This window comes from Salmo salar, chromosome 22 (assembly GCF_965601325.2).
Source record: "Salmo salar chromosome 22, fSalSal1, whole genome shotgun sequence".
Lineage (NCBI taxonomy): Eukaryota > Metazoa > Chordata > Actinopteri > Salmoniformes > Salmonidae > Salmo > Salmo salar.
The window spans coordinates 34,573,156-34,595,000 of record NC_138312.1 but is presented as its reverse complement, the minus strand read 5'-3'; the positions used below and the strand labels follow the sequence as shown (position 1 = coordinate 34,595,000).

Genomic DNA, 21,845 nt, shown 5'->3' with positions numbered 1-21,845 from the left:
GACGATTAAATATTGATGTAAAAGATTACCAGGTCTTTAAGAGTTTATTCGGAAGATAACAGCTCTATAAACATTCTATCGTGGTGCCCTGACTTTCTAGTTAATTATTTACCTGATTAGCTTAATCAGGTAATATTAATTACAGAGAAATTATTTTATAGAATAGCATGTCATATCACTTAATCCGGCATAGTCAAAGACACGACACAGCCAAGACCTCAGAAAACAATTATAGACATCCACAAGTCTGGTTCATCCTTGGGAGCAATTTCCAAACGCCTGAAGGTACCACGTTCATCTGTACAAAACAATAGTACACAAATATAAACACCATGGGACCACGCAGTCATCATACCGCTCAGGAAGGAGACAGGTTCTGTCTCCTAGAGATTAACATACTTTGTTGCGAAAAATGCAAATCAATCCCAGAACAACAGCAAAGGACCTTGTGAAGATGCTGGAGGAAACGGGTACGAAAGTATCTATCTACAGTAAAACGAGTCATATATCGACATAACCTGACAGGCCGCTCAGCAAGGAAGATGCCACTGCTCCAAAACCGCCATAAAAAAGCCAGACTATGGTTTGCAACTGCACATGGGGACAAAGATCATACTTTTTGTAGAAATGTCCTCTGGTCTGATGAAACAAAAATAGAACTGTTTGGCCATAATGACCATCGTTATGTTTGGAGGAAAAAGGGGGAGCCTTGCAAGCCGAAGAACACCATCCCAACCGTGAAGCACGGGGGTGGCATCATCATGTTGTAGGGGTGCTTTGCTGCAGGAGGGACTGGTGCACTTCACAAAATAGATGGCTTCATGAGGAAGGACAATTATGTGGATATATTCAAGCAACATCTCAAGACATCAGTCAGGAAGTTAAAGCTTGGTCGCAAATAGGTCTTCCAAATGGACAATGACCCCAAGCATACTTCCAAAGTTGTGGCAAAATGGCTTAAGGACAACAAAGTCAAGGTATTGGAGTGGCCATCACAAAGCCCTGACCTCAATCCTATAGCAAATTTGTGGGCAGAACTGAAAAAGCGTGTGCGAGCAAGGAGGCCTACAAACCTGACTCAGTTACACCAGCTCTTTCAGGAAGAATGGGCCAAAATTCACCCAACTAATTGTGGGAAGCTTGTGGAAGGTTACCAGACACGTTTGACCCAAGCTAAACAATTTAAAGGCAATGCTACCAAATGCTAATTGAGTCTATGGAAACTGCTGACCCACTGGGTCAAGAAATAAAAGCTGAAATAAATCACTCTCTCTACTATTATTCAGACATTTCACATTCTTAAAATAAAGTGGTGATCCTAACTGACCTAAGACAGGGAATTGTTACTAGGACTAAATGTCAGGAATTGTGAAATACTGAGTTTAAATGTATTTGGCTAAGGTGTTTGTAAACTTCCGACTTCAACTGTATGTGTGCGTAGTGGGGGAGAAGAAAACTACAAATTGCTCTTCTAAAACTGTCCCCCGTTTCGCTGTTATTTTCACTAAAACCCTTAGAATAGAAACTAGGACTTTTAGCTAGTTATATCCATCCACTCTTATGCATATTTCATCCTTTTATTTCCATAATAGGAAAATAAACTAACATATCTGTTTATCAGATTGGATTCTTTACTTGAGAATTGTTGTTGGTAGTATGACAGTGTTTGTCAACACTCCAGCACTAGGTAGAGTTGATAGTTTGCTGAGGCTCTTGGCATGTGAGTGTGACAGGGAATGAACGGGCCTTGCTTGCTGAGTCGACACGACCGGGTCAAGCAGGCAGCCAATGACAGATGTCGTCACACAGGAAATGGTGCGTTTGTGGTCGCAGTGATTCATGACCTCAGAATGCCACACAGATGAGCAGTCCAGATGTGCTGCTCCTTTTACTCTTTCTTCCTCTCATGCTCTTTGTATTCTTCCTTACTTTCCATGTCTGTGTATCTCCCCCTCACTCGCTCTTTATCCACCTCTAATATTCGAGCTGGGAATTAACAGAAATATATGCAAATTAATATTGTTTTTGCAATGGATATGTTTATCATATGGAGACAGACATAAACCTTTTAACTTATCATAAGTAGACATAATTGCAAATTATTAAATCCTTCCGATATAAAAAAAAACGATTTAGTTACGAATTTAACTTTCATTTAATGAGTTGACTCTTCGACATGGGAGGATTTCACTGAACAACAAAAGAAAGGGAATATTGAATGATCCCCAATGATCCATCGCATCTCCCAAAAACATTTACAACATGCATCTGTAAAGTGACTAAAGCTTTGGTTGTCTTCCTCTCAGGCTTCCATGTCTTCTCCCTGGACCTCCTCAATGTCCACCTCTTGAACATCAGACTCTGAGGCCTCATCTTCATTGTCACTTTCCAACCTTGTTGAGGATGGTTTGTTGTCAACCTTAAAAAGCCTCAAATTTGCCTGGATGGCAACACATTTTTCAACCCTTGTATTGGTCAACCTATTGCATGCTTTGGTGTGTGTTCCTAAACAAGGACCAGTTGCGCTCTGAGGCGGCTGATGTTGGTGGGATTTGGAGGATGATGGAGGCAACAGGGGAAAGAGCCTCAGATCCACAAAGTCCTTTCCACCAAGTGGCTGATGAGATATGTTGGCACGACTGCCATATTGCATCTCCATCCCAAAGCCTTTGCTTGGAAGTGTATTTCACCAGACTGCCAAGAACCTTGCCCTCATCCAGGCCAAGGTGGCGAGACACGGTAGTGATGACAACATAGGCCTTGTTGATCTCTGCACCAGACAGGATGCTCTTGCCAGCATACTTGGGGTCCAACATGTACGCTTCAGCGTGTATGGGCTTCAGGCAGAAGTCTTCACGCTTTTTAATGTATTTCAGAACTGCAGTTTCCTCTGCTTGGAGCAACAGTGAAGTGGGCAGAGCAGTATGGAGTTCTTCTCTTACATCTGCAAGCAGAGTCTGAACATAAGACAGGATGGCATTGTCTCCCTCAATCCGTGCAATGGCTACCACTATAAGTTTCAGGCTGCTTACCACTCTCTCCCGAAATACATCACCCAGAAGGATCCTCTTGATGGGGCTGTCCATATTGGTAGACTGTGATATGGCCATTTCTTGGAGAGACTCCTTCCCCTCCCCAACGGGTGTTGCTGGGCAGCTTCAATGTGGTGCTCTTATTCTTCTCACTTTGCTTGGTGAGGTAACTTGGTGCTATAACTTGATGACCCTTCACATACCTAACCATTTCCTTAGCTCTCTTGTAGAGTGTATCCATTGTTTTCAGTGCCATGATGTGCTTGATGAGCAGATTCAATGCATGAGCAGCACAGCCAATGGGTGTGATGTGAGGGTAGGATTCCTCCACTTTAGAAAAAGCAGCCTTCATGCTCGCAGCATTGTCTGTCACCAGTACAAATACCTTCCTGTGGTCCAAGGTCATTGATGACTGCCTTCAGCTCATCTGCAATGTAGAGACTGGTATGTCTGTTGTCCCTTGTGTCTGGGTTCTTGTAGAATACTGGTTGAGTGGTGGAGATGATGTAGTTAATTATTCCTTGCCCACAAACATTCAACCACCCATCAGAGATGATTGCAATACAGTCTGCTTTCTCTATGATTTGCTTGACCTTCACTTGAACTCTGTTGAACTCTGCATCCAGCAAATTAGTTGATAAAGCATGTCTGGTTGGAGGGGGGTATGCTGGGTGAAGAACATTCAGAAATCTCTTCCAATACACATTGCCTGTGTTCATCAGAGGTGAACCAGTTGCATACACAGCTCGAGCAAGACATTCATCAGCATTTCTCTGACTACGTTCCTCCATTGAGTCAAAAAAACTTCTGACTCCAGGAGGACCATGAGCTGTTGCTATCGATAAGGTGTCTGATTCATAATTTTCACCTCGAATAGAAGTAAGGAAATTTTGTCAGAGGTTGCTTGTTGTGAACGCTGAGGGAACTTTATGCATTTGGCCAGATGATTCTGCATCTTTATTACATTCTTCACATATGATGTGGCACAGTATTTGCAAATGTACACAGCTTTTCCTTCTACATTAGCTGCAGTGAAATGTCTCCACACATCAGATAGTGCCTGTGGCAGTTTCCTGTAAAGATTAGGAAAAAAGTAGTAAAAAAAACATACAATTCCATGTACAGATAAATAGTTAAGCAGTTAGATTCAGATGAGCTGAAGGCAGTCAGCAACAGCTCCTTTGTAAGATAATTATTTAAAAATGAAACATGTATGGAAACAGGTGAATTAACACTCCTCAGTTAGCAGGCTCAAGCAATCTAAAACCCACATGGTAGCAAAAACTAACTAGCAGAAATTGTTAGAAATGATTTAAACACACTTTGCTGTAGGCTATACATACATAAAATTTTTTTATTTTTCTTTATTTTTTGTTTTTCTTTATTTGTACTATTTTCTACATTGTAGAATAATAGTGAAGACATAAACTATGAAATAACACATATGGAATCATGCAGTAACCAAAAAACTGTTTAACAAATCAAAATATATTTTATATAATTCGGGGTCACCTAAACTCAGAATTACTATTAGAAAAATTGGATTACTTTTGCTGTTCTTTGTCAGAATGCACTCCCAGGACTTCTACTTCAACAACAACATGTTGTTTTGGTTCCAAATAATCCATAGTTATATCCAAATACTTCCGTTTTGTTCGTGCGTTCAGGTCACTATCCGAAGGGTAACGCGCGAGCGCATTTCGTGACAAACAATGTCTAAATATTCCATTACCGTACTTAGAAGCATGTCAAACGCTGTTTAAAATCAATTTTTATGCAATTTTTCTCGTAAAATAGTGATAATATTCCAACCGGGCAACGTTGTATTCATTCAAAGAGAGAAAGAAAAACATGGCGAGTTCTCGTGACCGCGCATCTCCAGTCTCACTGTCCCCAGGCTGACCACTTACAAACTCTGCTCCTATACTTTGCCCAGAGACAGCAGACACCCCATTCCACTTTCTGGCGGCTTTAGCGAGCCAATGGAAGCCTTAGAACGTGTCACGTTACAGCACAGAGGCTGTAATGTCGATAGAGCTGCAACAGAAGGACAACAAATTGTCAGACAAGGCACTTCCTGTATGGAATCTTCTCAGGTTTTGGCCTGCCATATGAGTTCTGTTATACTCACAGACACCATTCAAACAGTTTTAGAAACATTAGTGTTTTCTATCCAAATCTACTAATTATATGCATATTGTAGTTTCTGGGCAGGAGTAGTAACCAGATTAAATTGGGTACATTTTTTTTATCCGGCCGTGAAAATACTGCCCCCTATCCCAAAGAAGTTAATTTGACAAAAATCTGTTGAAATCACACTGGATGTATTATACTTTAGAATTGAATTGGGGGCATACATATTTCACTGTACAGCCTTACCTATGGATTGTGGATCAATGACATGGGCTATCAGTCTACTCAGTGACACCCAGAGAGCATTAGCATCGTAGCTCTTATTGCGGGACTCTGAAACAACTGTAAATTGAGCCACATTGAGGAGGACGTTGGGAAAAAATATCTTGGGTATTGAGTAGACTGGTACCTCATTTCATTGATCCCCAATCCTTAGGTAAAGCTGTGCGATAGGAATGTCAATATACACAATAGGCTGACTGGGGAGGTGATTTCACACAGTCACAGTCCCGCGATAAGAGCTACAATGCTAATATTTGCGTAAACTCTTCACAGGAGATCGAGGCAGCAAAGGAGGAACGGCGACGCTACGAGGAACTAGCACGGCAACAACGGAAGCCCGAGAGGCAGCTCCCCAACATTTTGGGGGGGGGGGCACACGGGGAGATTGGTGGAGTCAGGGTTGAGACTTGAGCCAACTCCCCGTGCGTACCGTGGGGAGCATGTGACCAGTCAGTCACTGTGTTATGCTGTGATGCGCACTATATCTCCAGTGCGCATTCATAGCCCGGTGCGATCCGTGCCTGCGCCACGCATTTGCCGTGCTAGAGTGGGAATTCAGCCAGGTGCGGATTGTGCCGGCTCAGCGCTCCTGGTCTCCAGTACACCTCCTCGGTCCAGGATATCCTGTGCCAGCTCTACGCACTGTGTTGCCAGTGCGCCTTCACGGCCCAGTTCAGATCCCCATTAGCTGTTGCAAAAGCAGCAGCTACTCTTCCTGGGATCCACACAAAACATGAAACATAATACAGAATGACATAATACAGAACATCATTAGACAAGAAAAGCTCAAGGACAGAACTAAAAAGGCTCACGTAGCCTACATATCAATGCATACACAAACTATCTAGGTCAAATCATCTAGTCTAAATATGGCATGATTCCACCAATTGTAACCTTCTGCATCACTTTCAAAGAGTTACTTTTATTTTGAAGGCAAACCGCAAATTCCACTATTGTGCCTAATCCTTATTGTGGCTACCTTCACAAAACATAACCCGTTCAGTTCGTGCCTCACTGGTGAAATGAAGCTAGTTGGCTGCTTATAATGTTAGCTTTTGGCAACAGGGTTAAGTTATTTGTTTTCATGAACTGAAGTTCAATTTCAATAGGCGAACAAGTGGCTACCTAGCTAATACTTACTCACAAGGATTCCTAAATCATTGCTAAGAATAATGCAAATGACTGCAGTTTCTACTGGTCATTGTTTTCAGGCTGGTTGTATTGGTGATAGCTAGGTACCAAGCTAAAGCTAGCTACCCCAGAAGTTGCGGTCGAACAAATAATGCTTTATTAGCAACCCGGTATTGTAAACACATTGTTCGTGGCCGGTGTTTGCTTGTTTGCATACTTTTTTGTACAGCTTTGACAGTGCTACTAATAGTAGTGGTGGCACTTGGCTTGCACGTGCAAATTCAGAAAACACAACATTCTATAATAAAACTGTTTGACATGTCAAATTAAAAGCTTATTTAACACGTCAAATAGTGTTATTTAACGTATCTTTTTTGACACGCAAAGACCCAAACAGCGTTCCATAGTTTGTCGTGAAGCTAATAGCAGTAACGCTATTACTGTGTAACTTCTGTAGGGCAACATCTGAACAACCGCACACTTGGTAACATTAGTGTGTACCGATGCTCAACCAGTCGCGAAAGCCAACATCACCCACGACAGAGAACGGTTGATTGTCAAGGGCAACGAATTCCATTATCTTGGCATTAATGAATTTCGCCTTTTGAGTTGTCTTGCTGAAATTTTCTTACTCTTCAAAATGACTTCTTGACTGCTCGATCAACACAGCAGACATTGTGTGCTAGATAGGAATGCTGTGTCGCAGGTGTTGCGCATGTTGGCATTTTTAGCTAATATCGTCCGATTCCGATATGTTCACCGATATTTTGTGCATCCCTACTTCTTAATGCGTTCGAGCCAATCAGTTGTGTTGTGACAAGGTAGGGGTGGTATACAGAAGATAGCCCTATTTGGGTCAGTCAATCTGGAAAATGTCAAGAACTTTGAAAGTTTCTTCAAGTTCAATTGCAAAAACCATCAAGCTCTATGATGAAACTGGCTCTCATGAGGACCGCCTCAGGAAGGAAGACCCAGAGTTACCTCTGCAGCAGAGGATACGTTCATTAGAGTTACCTGCCTCAGAAATTGCACCCCAAATAAATGCTTCAGAGTTCAAGTAACAGACACATCTCAACATCAACTGTTCAGAGGAGACTGCATGAATCATGCGTTCATGGTCACTATTGCTCAGGAATTGCTGCAAAGAAACCACTACTAAAGGGCACCAATAATAAGAAGAGACTTGCTTGGGCCAAGAAACACGAGCACTGGACATTAGACTGGGGAAAATCTGTCCTTGGTCTAAGTCCAAATGTGAGATTTTTGTTTCCAACCACCGTGTCTTTTTGAGACGTAGAGTAGGTGAACAGATGATCTCCTCATGTGTGGTTCCCACTGTGAAGTGTGGGGGTGCTTTGCTGGTGACACTGTCTGTGATTTATTTAGAATTCAAGGCACACTTGACCAGCATGGCTATCACAGCATTCTGCAGCAATACGCCATCCCATCTGGTTTGCGCTTAGAGGGACTACCATTTGTTTTTCAACAGGACAATGACACAACACACCTCCGGGCTGTGTAAGGGCTATTTGACCAAGAAGGAGAGTGATGGAGTGCTGCATCAGATGACCTGGCCTCCACAATCACCCAACCTCAACCCATTTGACTGCAGAGTGAAGGAAAAGCAGCCAACAAGTGCTCAGCATGTGTGGGAACTCCTTCAAGACTGTTGGAAAAGCATTCCAGGGGAAGCTGGTTGAGAGAATGCCACGAGTGTGCAAAGATATCAGGGCAAAGGGTGGCTACTTTGAAGAATCTCAAATATATTTTGATTTGTTTAACACTTTTTGGTTACTACATGATTCCATATGTGTTATTTCATGTAAGTTTTAGTTCATTTTGTGCATTTCTACATATTTTGCTATGGGGTGTAGAGAAAATGTTGCAGGTTTTAAGCAAGTTTGCTGCAATTCTTCACATTTTGCCATGTGGTGGAGATACATTTTTTGCAGTTTTTAATGATATCTGAGTGAGACAGACTAACGAAATCAATGGGGGCCCCCTGGCCGGTAAGTCGACCATGATAACAAGTTTATTTATTCGCTAAACTAACTTAGAAATAAATAAAAATGTACATGGGCTAATTGACTCAGTGACCGACAAAACGAGAGAAACTGGTGATTGCGCAAGCAAATTTCACCTTGTGTATTCTACTATTCTAACTTACAGCATTAAGTTGACACCCAATTAAGTTGCTCATCCCTAAAATACCATTATTTTTGTACATTGTACTGGATTCATGCAGCATGTCTATGGAGCTGACACTGCATAATAAAGCTATCATAGTATTACCCAGTCCATCAGCTATCCTTATGGTAACGGTTGAATTGATTCTAAGGCTAGTTTGAGGGTTTTCATAAGGATTTCATGCTAAAGCAGCAGTCAGGGGGTTATTGGGAAGTAATGGGGAAGGGCCTACTAGCTGCTCTCTGCTGTGCTCAGTACAGATGGTTCTGCTAAATCTCCTTAGGAGATCATGTGCTGGAAAAGAGAAAGTCACTCTTGCAGCTCCACGTTCAACACTTGTTCTGTATATACTCACTCTCTTTCTGACTGTTGCCTGTCTTTTTCTGTCGGTCTCTTTCTCTCAGCCCGCCCTCTCCAAGTAATCCTAAAATCACCCCTTCAACCAACTACTTTAGAACGATAGAGCAATGTCAATCTTTTCTCTCCATTCTCCTCTTCTTCTTCTGTTCTTCCTCTCCCTCTGGCCTTGCTTGCCACCGGCTGGGTCTGAACCAGTACCACATTTTGGAGTAGCGTGTCCTTTAGCCCTCTCTGTGTGACTTTCCATTCTTGTCATGTGATGCGTTCTCCAGATGGTGTTTTAAGACGGGAGTGTTTTGAATGCAGGAGATGGGTTTTGGGGATGGTGAGGTGGAGGGGGGATTTGAGGGGCGGGGGGTGTAAAGCCTTAAATCACTGTTTGGGGAGGGTGTGAAGAGGTTAGCCGGAACGTGCATTTTATTAGCGCTCCGTCACGGTATGGTCTGCAACAACTTCAACATATCAGATATTGACTAATGCAATATGCTTACTCTCCGTTTCCAATCGTATAGATGTGGCTCTGTTTGGTCCAATAGCAAGTGCAGATTCGAAATAAACCCTCCCAAATTCCCTGGATATAGATCTAGTCCTTTCTCTCTGAGGTGCAGAGGGGTGAGCAGAGTAAACAACCTATTTGGAGGAAAAAAAGGCACTGTGGTCTGTTTTTTTTAATTATGTTGAGTTGTTTTATAGTGCAATGTTCGTCAGATAGAGGTGCAGTTAATGAATCTAGACTGTTTTCCTCTAGGGAAGGGAAGAGGGGGGGGGGTGATGGATGCATGGAGGAAGAGGAGAGAAGTGGGAGGAGAGGGGATGCAGGGACAAAGAAAAATCAATGTTTTGGCTTCCCGGTCATTTTCTGTTTACCAGAAGTAGGGGGGGGGGGGGGGGGGGGGGGGGAGAAAGTACATTCCAATGAACAGGGATTAGACTTTCCTCTCCCCTCTCATCCACTTCTTTCCACTCCTCTCCTACTGGACCAATAAAGGTATTTTTACAATTATAATTAAGTGCAAACATATGTGTATGTCATCCATTTTGAATGCCCTCCCCATTCAATCACATTGAAAAATATTGTTTTTGTGCATGTCTTTAAAAAACAACAACAATTAAACCTTTTAAATTCCATTTAGATTTATTGCCCAAGAGCTGCTTTCACTAGGCATGCTTTATTGCCCTCTTAGGCCTTGGAATTTGCCTCGTCATCCCCCCATCCTACTCTTTCCTCTTTTAGAGAAATCTATCCCCTTGGCCTCCCTAAGTCAACACTGTGCCCCCCCTCACCTGTATACACCAGACATATGCCACAGTGCCCCCCCTCACTACCAAACACCAGACATACCCCATAGATGACTGGTGTCACCCTAGGGTGAAGGATGTGTGTGTTGGGTTTTGTGGTATCTGCTCAATAAAAGACAGAACATGGCCTTGCGGGAGGTGCAGCCCCCTGCCTCAGAGACACACACACTCTAAACCCAGTAATAATATCACCATTTTAGGGGACTGTATCGCTGTGTTCCCCAGTGTCACATATCTAGCTCCAACAATGGGGCTCTTTCTGTGATCTCTGGCAAACACTCGGTCTATCGTTGACGTGTGTGTGGTAATAGTAGATGTGTTGCTTTTTCTCTCTCTTATTTTCGTCTAAACCCTTTGCCCTTTGTGTATTCGCTGTATTCGGCAGGAACATTGCCTAGAGGAAGCCTGATTGGTCAATGTCACGGTCATCTCTTTTGACATTCAAGGAACTTGCAAAGAATAACCCAAATTAGAGGCTGCCAGGCTTTCTAGGCATTTGCTCGACGTCTGTTTCTGTGTGTCCATTGTGTGACAAGGCTTTCTGTCAAGCTGCCTGTTAGATTGTAGCTTAATATGGATTCCCAATCCGTCTTTTGACTATGAGTCAGACTTGACAACCCTGTACTTATGTAGAGGAGACGCATACGGTGCCAGGTTAATGTGCTGTAGATTTAGAAACATCAGCAATGAGCGCATACTGTAGTCGCGTGATAGAATGGCGCCGGAGGGAATAACAGTATTTTTACAGGCTCCTGACCAGTTGTGCTATTTTTGTGCACAGGTGTGTCCCATTTCACTGACGACCCTCCCGGCTCCGCCCACCGACATCCTATTATGGAAAACAAGATCAAAGAGAGAATTCGGCAGACAGAGTGGGAGGGTCGTCACAAACCGGAAGTATTGGTGGCCCTCAACATGGGGGGCCCCTCAGGAGTGCATGTTGAATCCCCTCCTTTACTCCCTGTTCGCCCAAAACTGCGTGGCCGTGCACGACTCCAACACCATCATTAAGTTAGCAGGCGATACCACGGTGGTAGGCCTTACCACCAACAACGATGAGACAGCCTACAGGGAGGAGGTGAGAGACAACAACCTCTCCTTCAACGTCAGCAAGACAAAGGAGCTGATCGTGGACTACAGGAAACTAAGGGCCAAGCACGCCCCAATCCACATTGACGGGGCTGTAGTGGAGCAGGTCGAGAGCTTTAAGTTCCTTGGTGTCCACATCACTAAGGATCTATCATGGTCCACACACACCAACACATCGCCTCTTCCTCCTCAGGAGGCTGATAGGATTCAGCATGGTCCCTCAGATCCTCAATAAGTTATATAGCTGCACCATTGAGAGCATCTTGACTGGCTGCATCACCGCTTGGTATGGCAACTGCTTGGCATCTGACCGCAAGACGCCTCGGAGGGTAGTGCGTACGGCCCAGTACATCACTGCCGTTCAGGAACTCTATACCAGGTAGTGTCAGAGAAAGGGCATAAACATTTTCAAAGACTCCAGCCACCCTAGTGATAGACTGTTTTCTCTGCTACCGCACGGCAAGCGGTACCGGAGGACCAAGTCTGAAACCAAAAGATTCTACCCCCAACTTCTAAAAGTCTGCTAAGTAGTTAACCAATATTATCTGCGTTGACCCTTTTTGCGCTAACCCTTTTGACTCTTCACATGCGCTGCTGTTACTGTTTGTCTATCCTGTTGCCTAGTCACTTTTAATTCCTACCTATTATGTACATATCTACCTCAGTTACCTCGTACCCCTGCATATCGACTTGGTACTGGTACCCCGCGTATAGAGACAGTTACTCATTGGGTATTTATTCCTTGTGTTATCTTTCTATTATTTCTATTTTTTTCTCAGCATTGTTGGGAAGTAAGCTTTTCATTGTTAGTCTAAACCTGTTGTTTACGAAGCATGTGAATAGTTTCATTTGATGTTTACTTAGCAATTAGACAGTCAGACAGAAAGCTAAGCATAGCAGGACAGTTGCATGCAGTTCATGGGACTGCAAAGTCATGATGGAGCTCTCTACCATTACCTCAGTCTTACCCCACCATTTTGTTTACCACTGCACGACACAGTACATCCACAGATGGTATAGATGCCCTCAAAGATGACGCCAGAGAGAAAGGTCTATGAAGATGCATCAGTCAATGGGAACATGTACGGTAAATTATTTTGTTTCTCATATTTTGTCTTCTGTTTTCTTTCTCTTTCTCCCTACCTCTCTCTGTCCCCTGCCTCTTCTCTATCCCTCTCTATCCCCTGCCACTCTTTTTTGTCCCCTTCTCTCCTATTCTGTCTATGTGCTGTCCAGATGTAGAGCAGATGGCTATTGACTGGCTGACAGGAAACTTCTACTTTGTGGATGATGTGGACGACCGGATCTTTGTGTGTGACAAGGACGGACAGACGTGTGTCACCCTGCTGGACCAGGAGCTGTACAACCCCAAGGGCATCGCCCTGGACCCCACCATGGGGTGAGGACACGCAGGCAGGCAGGCTCGCACATACACTTATGCATAGGCTGTATAGATACACGCTCGCTACACACACACACACACACACACACACACACACACACACACACACACACACCTTTTAAGGTGTATACTCAGATTGCATACTGTAGGTGTCCATGTATTGCCTTCTATGTTATGTGTCTTGTACCAAACCATCAACACACAAAGTTCCATCCTACTAAATAAAAGTTATTTGAATTTAATAGATGTACATACCTGTAAAATCCAAACATAAGCATTTCACAAACACATGCTCAAACACATTCACACTTGCAATATTCCATGCTCCCATTTGTTGGTCAGGGTTGAATAGGCATGTGCTTGCATGGACCCAATGAGTCACTGAAATTCACACTGCGGTCTGTCGGTCTATCCTCCCTCCTTTATCCCATGGGAACAGACCAATGTCCCACGGACTACTGCTGAGACACACACACATCGCCCGCATCACAGTACGTGCATCGAACACATCATAACAGTCCCATGAGAGGCTCAATATTTTGGCCACAGTAGTCTGTCATTGTTACACAACCTAAAACAATGGGCTGGGGTGGGTTGAGGTTCGGAGGGGGTTTGAGTTCTCCGAAACACTTGGAAAGGTTCCTTTCCTGTCTCTGATTAGTACGTGGGTCACTGACTTGACATTTTGGGGAGCAGTAATTGAGTGTAGATGTTTCATTTGTGTTGTTCGGGTCTGAGCCCTGACAGCTCCCAAATCTTGCCTTTCCCCAAAACATTTTAGAGTCAGGTTTTCATTTCAGCCTTGCCATTTATGACTGCGGTCTCAAACTCAATTCCTGGAGGTGTGTGTATGTGTGCGCGCACGTGCTTTGTTTTTCATTCCAACCCATTTCCACAGCTATAATTGATTGTTCAGTAATATACTCTGGTATGTTTACTCCACACCCTTTCCCCGTGATGTTGTCCAGCTGCTGTTAGGGATGACAATAATATTCTTGGCTGTAATTTAGAGATTGTATAATATTAATACACAGATTAATAATTTTTTTCTAAGTTAGCGAAAACAACAAACCTTCTAAGAATTGCATTGTGATTGATTGATCATTATCTTTTTCTGGGAGCACATCCAATAAATGATTGTTTGATTAGGTCCCTCCTTATTAGGAACCCCAGTGAGAGGCAGAATAAATAAGCTGTAGGGAACAAGACACAATAAAACATCAAGCATTCTAGTTAGGCCCAGGAGCTTTTCCTGTGACCGTGTGACCTGACCAGGACAAACTGTTGGCACATGCAGATATTCCTCCATATAAAACATAATGAAGGTAAATGCAGGGCTATTCAACTACATATGTTTTAACACCAGTTTACCCTATACTTACCTAGACATGGAAGGTAGGAATTTATTAATTAACCTGTCAATCAATCAATCAATCGTTCACTCTGTCAAAACAGCTGTCGCTCTTCTTCCCTGCAACTCTTACCTACTGTAGCTTGTTGCTGTAAATGACAACATGCTCATGCTCAGTCAAATTACCTGCTAAAATACATTTGGAATAAAATCTAATAAATCCATCAATGAATTAGCTAATCACCTCTCACCTCTTTCCTCCCAAAGTAAAGTGTTCTTCACAGACTACGGTCAGATCCCCAAGGTGGAGCGTTGTGACATGGATGGTCAGAACCGGACCAAGCTGGTGGACAGTAAGATCGTGTTCCCCCACGGTATCACCCTGGACCTGGTCAGCAGGCTGGTCTACTGGGCCGATGCCTACCTGGACTACATAGAGGTGGTGGACTACGAAGGAAAAAACAGACACACCATCATACAGGGTCTGCTGGTGAGGTCATCAACCTGCAACAGACTGTTTGCCCGCTAGCACGCTTCTTCAGGTTTCTGGAAGGGAGCGTTTAGGAGGGTTTAACATTTTGGAATGTTGCATATTTTTTGGTTGTTGTGAGGAGCGGAAGGCCATTTCCTTAATTTAGAGTAAGGAGTTTTATATAAGAAGACTTAATAGCTGTGAACTTTACATTCCTTGTTATCCAAGCAGAGTTAAAACATAAATACTTGGTTGCCACTAAAACCAAATTCCTCCATCTTTGTAGAGGTTCCTGTGTATTCTCTCCTGTGAGGATCCTCTCCCTCTCCTGCTGCTGTAGTAATGTGGTGTTGTTCAGGGAGCTATGGCCAGAGAGCAGGGAGCTTTTTCATTAGAGAGCTGATTAATAGGAGTTAAAGCAGAGCTCTGGCATGGTGCCGTGGCTGGCGCCTTTTAAACCTGTTAGCAGGGCTTTTAGCGCTAGCTGTGTGTCTGCACAAGTAATGGCCTTCATTTACTCACTGGGCCTGGGGGCACAGCCAACTACACACACACACACAGCCCCTTTTAATTGTGTGTGTGCGTGCGCTATCAAGTCTGTGTGCATATACAACCAAGTGTATGTGATTGCCATCAGTGGCAGTTTAAAGTCCATGGATGGTTATTGATGGTGAGGGTACAGGCAGTATTGCAGAGGGAATGTGTTTTATTCCTTCCCTAGCCTGATCTTAATGGATGCTAGTCACTCTGATCTGAAGAGCTGATCGATCGCCACTTTCATCTATTTCACTTTAGTGCTGTTTACTGGGACAGTGAGGCCGGCTTTCTTCTCCTCACAGATGGATATGTGTGTTTGTTTAGACCTGTTAGAGTGCGTTATGGGAAATAGAGGCCTGAGTCAGGCTATGGCTCATTTGGGATTCTGAATCAGCTGTATACTGTTGGGTTCCATACATAATGAGTGAATGGGTGTTCAAGTGGAATTGTGATTTTTGGTTCTTTGTCACTCATTCTTTCTTCCTCGCTCTCTGTCCTTCCATCAATCTCTCCCTCCATCCCCCTCTCACTCTTTCTCTCCCTCCTCCCCTTCTCCCAGATTGAGCACCTGTACAGTCTGACAGTGTTTGAGAACTACCTGTATGCCACTAACTCAGACAACGCCAACATGCAGCCTAAGACCAGTGTGATCAGAGTGAACCGCTTCAACAGCTCTGACTACCAGGTGGTGACCCGCGTCGACAAGGGAGGGGCCCTGCACGTCTACCACCAGAGACGACAGCCACCAGGTAATTGTTATAGGGTTCTATATTCTATGCTGCCTGCACATATTGTCAAATCAATTCTATATTTAACCCATCAACATAGTGGTATAGTTGAAATTCACTCAGAAATCTCCTCTCTTCCAGTGCGTAGCCATGCATGTGAACCAGACCCGTTTGGGAAGGCTGGAGGCTGCTCTGACTTCTGTCTACTGGGGAACAGCCATAAGACTCATACCTGCCGCTGTCGCTCCGGCTTCAGTCTAGGGAGTGACGGGAAGTCCTGCAAGAGTAAGTACCACCTAGCCAATCCCCTCTCAGATACTCCACAATACAGCCAATTATCTGTTAGGCGCTTTAAAAATTAGACAATAAAATGCTTCATTATGAAGCCAATCTGCTCTGAGATACAACAACCCATTCCTACTGCAGGTAGTGGTTAGAGCGTTGGGCCATTAACCAAAAGGTTGCTGGATCGAATCTGGATCGAATCTGATTAATCTTACATCTAGACGTTCCGCTAGCGGAACACCTGCTCCAATATCCAATGATAGGCATGACGCGAATTACAAATTCCTCAAAAATACAAAAACTTCCATTTTTCAAACATATGACTATTTCACAGCATTTTAAAGACAAGACTCTCCTTTATCTAACCACACTGTCCGATTTCAAAAAGGCTTTACAGCGAAAGCAAAACATTAGATTGTCAGTAGAGTACCCAGCCAGAAATAATCAGACACCCATTTTTCAAGCTAGCCTTTAATGTCACAAAAAACAAAACCACAGCTAAATGCAGCACTAACCTTTGATCTTCATCAGATGACACACCTAGGACATTATGTTATACAATACATGCATGTTTTGTTCAATCAAGTTCATATTTATATCAAAAACCAGCTTTTTACATTAGCATGTGACGTTCACGCAAACCTCCGGTCACAAAAAACATAACAATTATTTTAAGAATTATAGATACAGAACTCCTTTGTGCAATCGAGGTGTCCGGTTTTAAAATAGCTTTTCGGTGAAAGCACATTTTGCAATATTCTGAGTAGATAGCCCAGCCATCACGGACACCCACCAAGTTTAGCCCTGACCAAACTCCGATTTACTATTAGAAAAGTTTGATTACCTTTGGTGTTCTTCGTCAGAATGCACTCCCAGGACTGCTACTTCAATAACAAATGTTGGTTTGGTTCAAAATAATCCATAGTTATATCCAAATAGCGGCGTTTTGTTCGTGCGTTCAAGACACTATCCGAAGTGTAAATAAGGGTCACGAGCATGGCGCATTTCGTGACAAAAGATTTCTAAATATTCCATTACCGTACTTCGAAACATGTCAACCGCTGTTTAAAATCAATTTTTAGGCAATTTTTCTCGTAAAAAAGCGATAATATTCCGACCGGGAATCTGCGTTTAGGTAAAAAGACGAAAGAAAACAAAGCATGGGGTCGACTCGGGCACGCGCCTGAGTCTCACAGTACTGTGACCAGCCACTATCCAAACGCGCTACTTTTTTTCAGCCAGAGCCTGCAAAGCCACGATTCAGCTTTTTGCTGCCTTCTGAGAGCCCATGGGAGCCGTAGGAAGTGTCATGTAACAGCAGAGATCCCCTGTAATGGATAGAGATAATCAAGAAGGGCAAGAAATCGTCAGACAGGGCACTTCCTGCATGGAATCTTCTCAGGTTTTGGCCTGCCAAATGAGTTCTGTTATACTCACAGACACCATTCAAACAGTTTTAGAAACTTTGGAGTGTTTTCTATCCAAAGCTAATAATTATATGCATATTCTAGTTTCTGGGCAGGAGTAATAATCAGATTAAATCGGGTACGTTTTTTATCCGGCTGTGAAAATACTGCCCCCTAGCCATAACAGGTTAAGGCAGCCCCCCGCACCTCTCTGATTCTGTTATTGACCCTGTGCCAATGGCAGTGAAGGTTGAATCAGGAAAACTGATCCTGGGAGACCCATAATAAGCAGTATTTTCTGAGTTGACTACTTTTGTCTGCGAAGTAAGAAAGTACAACTCCCTCCCTGATTGATTCACCTTGCCTGAGAGGTGTGTATTAATATTCTATGCGGATATGAAGGCAACCACACATTGATCTGTTTCTTGACTACAACCTTAGGTGCCCTTGAACCCACACCAGAGCAGATTGATTCAACCAAAACCTATTCCGTCCACTAAACCATATGGAACAAGTCGTCAAATGTGAATTAGAATAATTGAAAATCACTTACATTCTCATGACGTTTACGGGGTTATGCTTCTCTTGCACAGTTTTTATCAGTTTAATCAATGCAAATGATATGGGGCAGTGTTATTTACAGTATGTTACAGCATTTTAACAGTCAATTCTTTGGAGAAGATATTCATTACTAGACAGAGGAAAGACAGGAATTGTGGAGGTGATTGGAATCCTATGGATGTTATTTAATGGTAAAGGCCTCATCAATGCTCTCCTCCTCTTCCTGTTTTGTCTGTCTGTTTATAGCATTGTAGTGTGATTTGAAATCGTTTCAGAAGCTACCTCTCATGAGAATGTTGGCCAGACTCGATTGTGTTTTTATGAGTTTACAGGCCAGGGCCTGTCCTATTCATAAAGCATCTCAGAAAGTGATCTAGGATCACTTTTGCCTAATTAGATGTAATGCATAAGATTAGGTGGACATGGGGGTCTGATCCTAGATCAGCACTCCTACTCTGAGATGCTTTATTTATGAATACCGGCCCAGTAAGTCCTCTCTCTCTCCCATGTTTTTTTCCAGAGCCGGAGCATGAGCTATTCCTGGTATACGGTAAAGGTCGTCCAGGGGTCATCCGAGGCATGGGCATGAATGCTAAGGTCCCAGACGAGTACATGATCCCCATAGAGAACCTGATGAACCCAAGAGCCCTGGACTTCCACTCAGAGAGTGACTTCATATATTTTGCTGACGCCACCAGCTACCTCATCGGCCGCCAAAAGATCGATGGCACAGAGAGAGAGACCATCCTGAAGGACGGTACGGTAACTGCCTTGCATGGTCATTACTGTAATGGAGAGTAGTGGCCATTATGGCTCCAAAATCATGCTAGCAATGTGTCTTGGTAGTTTCTGCTGTTAGTGGCAAGGCGGCCGTTTTGGATCTACCATGTCAAGTTTTGTGGTGTACAATAGGGCAACTGGCCTCTCACCTCCTGTTCCTCTGTGTTCCAGGAATCCACACAGTGGAGGGTATAGCGGTGGACTGGATGGCTGATAACCTGTACTGGACAGACGATGGGCCCAAGAAGACCATCAGTGTGGCCAGGCTGGAGAAGGCTTCCCAGACCCGCAAGACTCTCATCGAGGGCAAGATGACCCACCCCCGCGCCATTGTAGTGGACCCCCTACATGGGTGAGAGAAGGAAGGAGGGAGGGAGGAAGGAGGGAGAAGGGAAGGAGGCATAGTGATGGAGTGATGCATGGAAGAGTTTAGGTAATGGTTGTTTTTGTTTGGGGGGGTGTTGGGGTGAGAGAGTGTGAAGGATGAGGCATGCTAGAGGTTTTACTGCCATTAGCAATAAAGTGTTACTGTGTGCGTGGTGGGACTGTCTGCTTCTTAATAGATTATTTAGATATTCTGCTGAGCCTTTCCCATGGGTGTGGGATGTGGCTGGAAGATGATTGGAAAGTTGACCCTGGGATGTGTGTGTGTGTGTGTCCATGTTTGTTTGTTTGTTTGTTTGCATTTATACGTGAGTACATACATGCATACCGGTGTGTGGGGATGAGAACAAAGCAGATGGTCAGCTGTTGGTATATTTTCCTGTCACTGATCCCCCACTTTCTGCTCACAGCACCTTAAAACAATTCTATCCCTCAAGTGTGTGTGTGTGTGTGCATTGCTTTTGTATGACCCATTTGTTTAGTCTCTTTTCTTTTCTATGGGAGAAGGGGGAGCGTCTTCATCGTGGTTTGTGAAAACGTAACAAAATAATTACAAAAGTTCAAATGAAGTCAGCATATTCACAGCCAGACTTGGGGACACTCCCCTGTGGCCTGTGTAGTGTGTGTGTGTGTGTGTGTGTAGTGTGTGTGTGTGTGTGTGGTGTGTGTGTAACGGGCGTCATATAGAGGAGACCAAGGCGCAGCGTGTTGAGTGCCATCTTTAAGTTTAATGAAAAATTCGAACACTTTACAAAATAAACAAAATGACAGCCGACATTTCTGGCAGGTTACATTTAACAAAACAGAAAACTACACGCACAAACCAGGTGTAAAAAGGCTGCCTAAGTATGGCTCCCAATCAGAGACAACGATAGACAGCTGCCTCTGATTGGAAACCATACCTGGCCAAAACATAGAAACACAACACATAGAATGCCCACCCCATATCACACCCTGACCTAACTAAACGGAGAAAAAACAGCTCTCTTAGGTCAGGGCGTGACAGTGTGTGTGTGGGGGGGGGGGGGGGGGCATAATAGAGTTCTACTCAATGTCAGCTGGGGCAGAATAACAAGGTCACAATGGACCAAAAAACACACACACACACACACACACACCCCATGCTCATCCCCCTCTCTCTCCCCAGGTGGATGTACTGGACAGACTGGGAGGAGGACCCTAAGGAGAGTAAGAGAGGGAAGATAGAGCGGGCCTGGATGGACGGTTCTAACAGGAACGTGTTCTTGACCAGTAAGACGGTCCTGTGGCCCAACGGTCTGAGTCTGGACATCCCACAGGGAATCCTGTACTGGGTGGACGCATACTACGACCGCATCGAGATGGTCTACCTTAACAACACTGACCGCAAGGTTTATTTTAACTTTTTTTAAATTTAACTAGGTAGACCAGTTGAGAACAAGTTCTCATTTACAACTGCGACCTGGCCAAGATAAAGCAAAGCAGTGCGACAAAAACAACACAGAGTTCCACATAAGATAAACAAATGTACGGTCAATAACACAATAGAAAAATCTGTATACAGTATATGCAAATGGAGGAGGTAAGGCAATAAATAGACCAATAGTGGCAAAGTAATTACAATTTAGAAATGTACACTGGAGTGATAGATGTGCAGATGAGGATGTGCAAGTAGAAATACTGGTGTGCAAAAGAGCAGAAAAACAAAAACAAATATGAGGTAGTTGGTTGGATGGGCTATTTACAGATGGACTGTGTTCCAGTCATTGGCAGCAGAGAACTGGAAGGAAAGGCGGCCAAAGCAGGTGTTGGCTTTGGGGGTGACCAGTGAGATATACCTGCTGGAGCACGTGCTACGGGTGGGTGTTGCTATGGTGACCAGTGAGCTGAGATAAGGTGGAGCTTTACCTAGCAAAGACATATAGATGACCTGGAGCCAGTGAGTTTGGCGACGAATATGTAGTGAGGACCAGCCAACGAGAGCATACAGGTCGCAGTGGTGGGTAGTATATGGGGCTTTGGTGACAAAACGGATGGCACTGGGATAGACTGCATCCAATTTGCTGAGTAGAGTGTTGGAGGCTATTTTGTAAATGACATTGCCGAAGTCAAGGATAGGTTTTACAAGGGTATATTTGGCAGCATGGCTTTGTTGCGAAATAGGAAGCCGATTCTAGATTTAATTTTGAATTGGAGATGCTTAATATGAGTCTGTAAGGAGAGTTTACAGTCTAGCCAGACACCTAGGTATTAATAGTTGTCCACATATTCTTAGTCAGAACCGTCCAGAGTGGTGATGCTAGTCAGGCGGGCGAGTGCAGGCAGCGATTGGTTGAATAGCATGCATTTCGTTTTACTAGCATTTAAGAGCAGTTCGAGGACACGGAAGGAGTGTTGTATGGCATTGAAGCTCATTTGGAGGTTTGTTAACACAGTGTCCAAAGAAG

General features: G+C 43.8%; 1 protein-coding gene across 3 annotated transcripts in view; it reads left to right on the top strand.

The window, feature by feature from the left end:
• LOC106583141 (low-density lipoprotein receptor-related protein 1) overlaps positions 1-21,845 on the top strand; it is a 217,786-nt gene that overhangs the window by 116,480 nt on the left and 79,461 nt on the right. For all 3 annotated transcript variants that reach the window (XM_082967520.1, XM_082967521.1, XM_045705049.2), the window contains exons 7-13: positions 12,750-12,912; positions 14,534-14,756; positions 15,835-16,024; positions 16,145-16,288; positions 18,776-19,012; positions 19,207-19,387; positions 20,567-20,789. In XM_082967520.1, the coding sequence (XP_082823646.1) occupies positions 12,750-12,912; positions 14,534-14,756; positions 15,835-16,024; positions 16,145-16,288; positions 18,776-19,012; positions 19,207-19,387; positions 20,567-20,789 (1,361 nt within the window). The remainder of the gene's footprint in view (positions 1-12,749; positions 12,913-14,533; positions 14,757-15,834; positions 16,025-16,144; positions 16,289-18,775; positions 19,013-19,206; positions 19,388-20,566; positions 20,790-21,845) is intronic.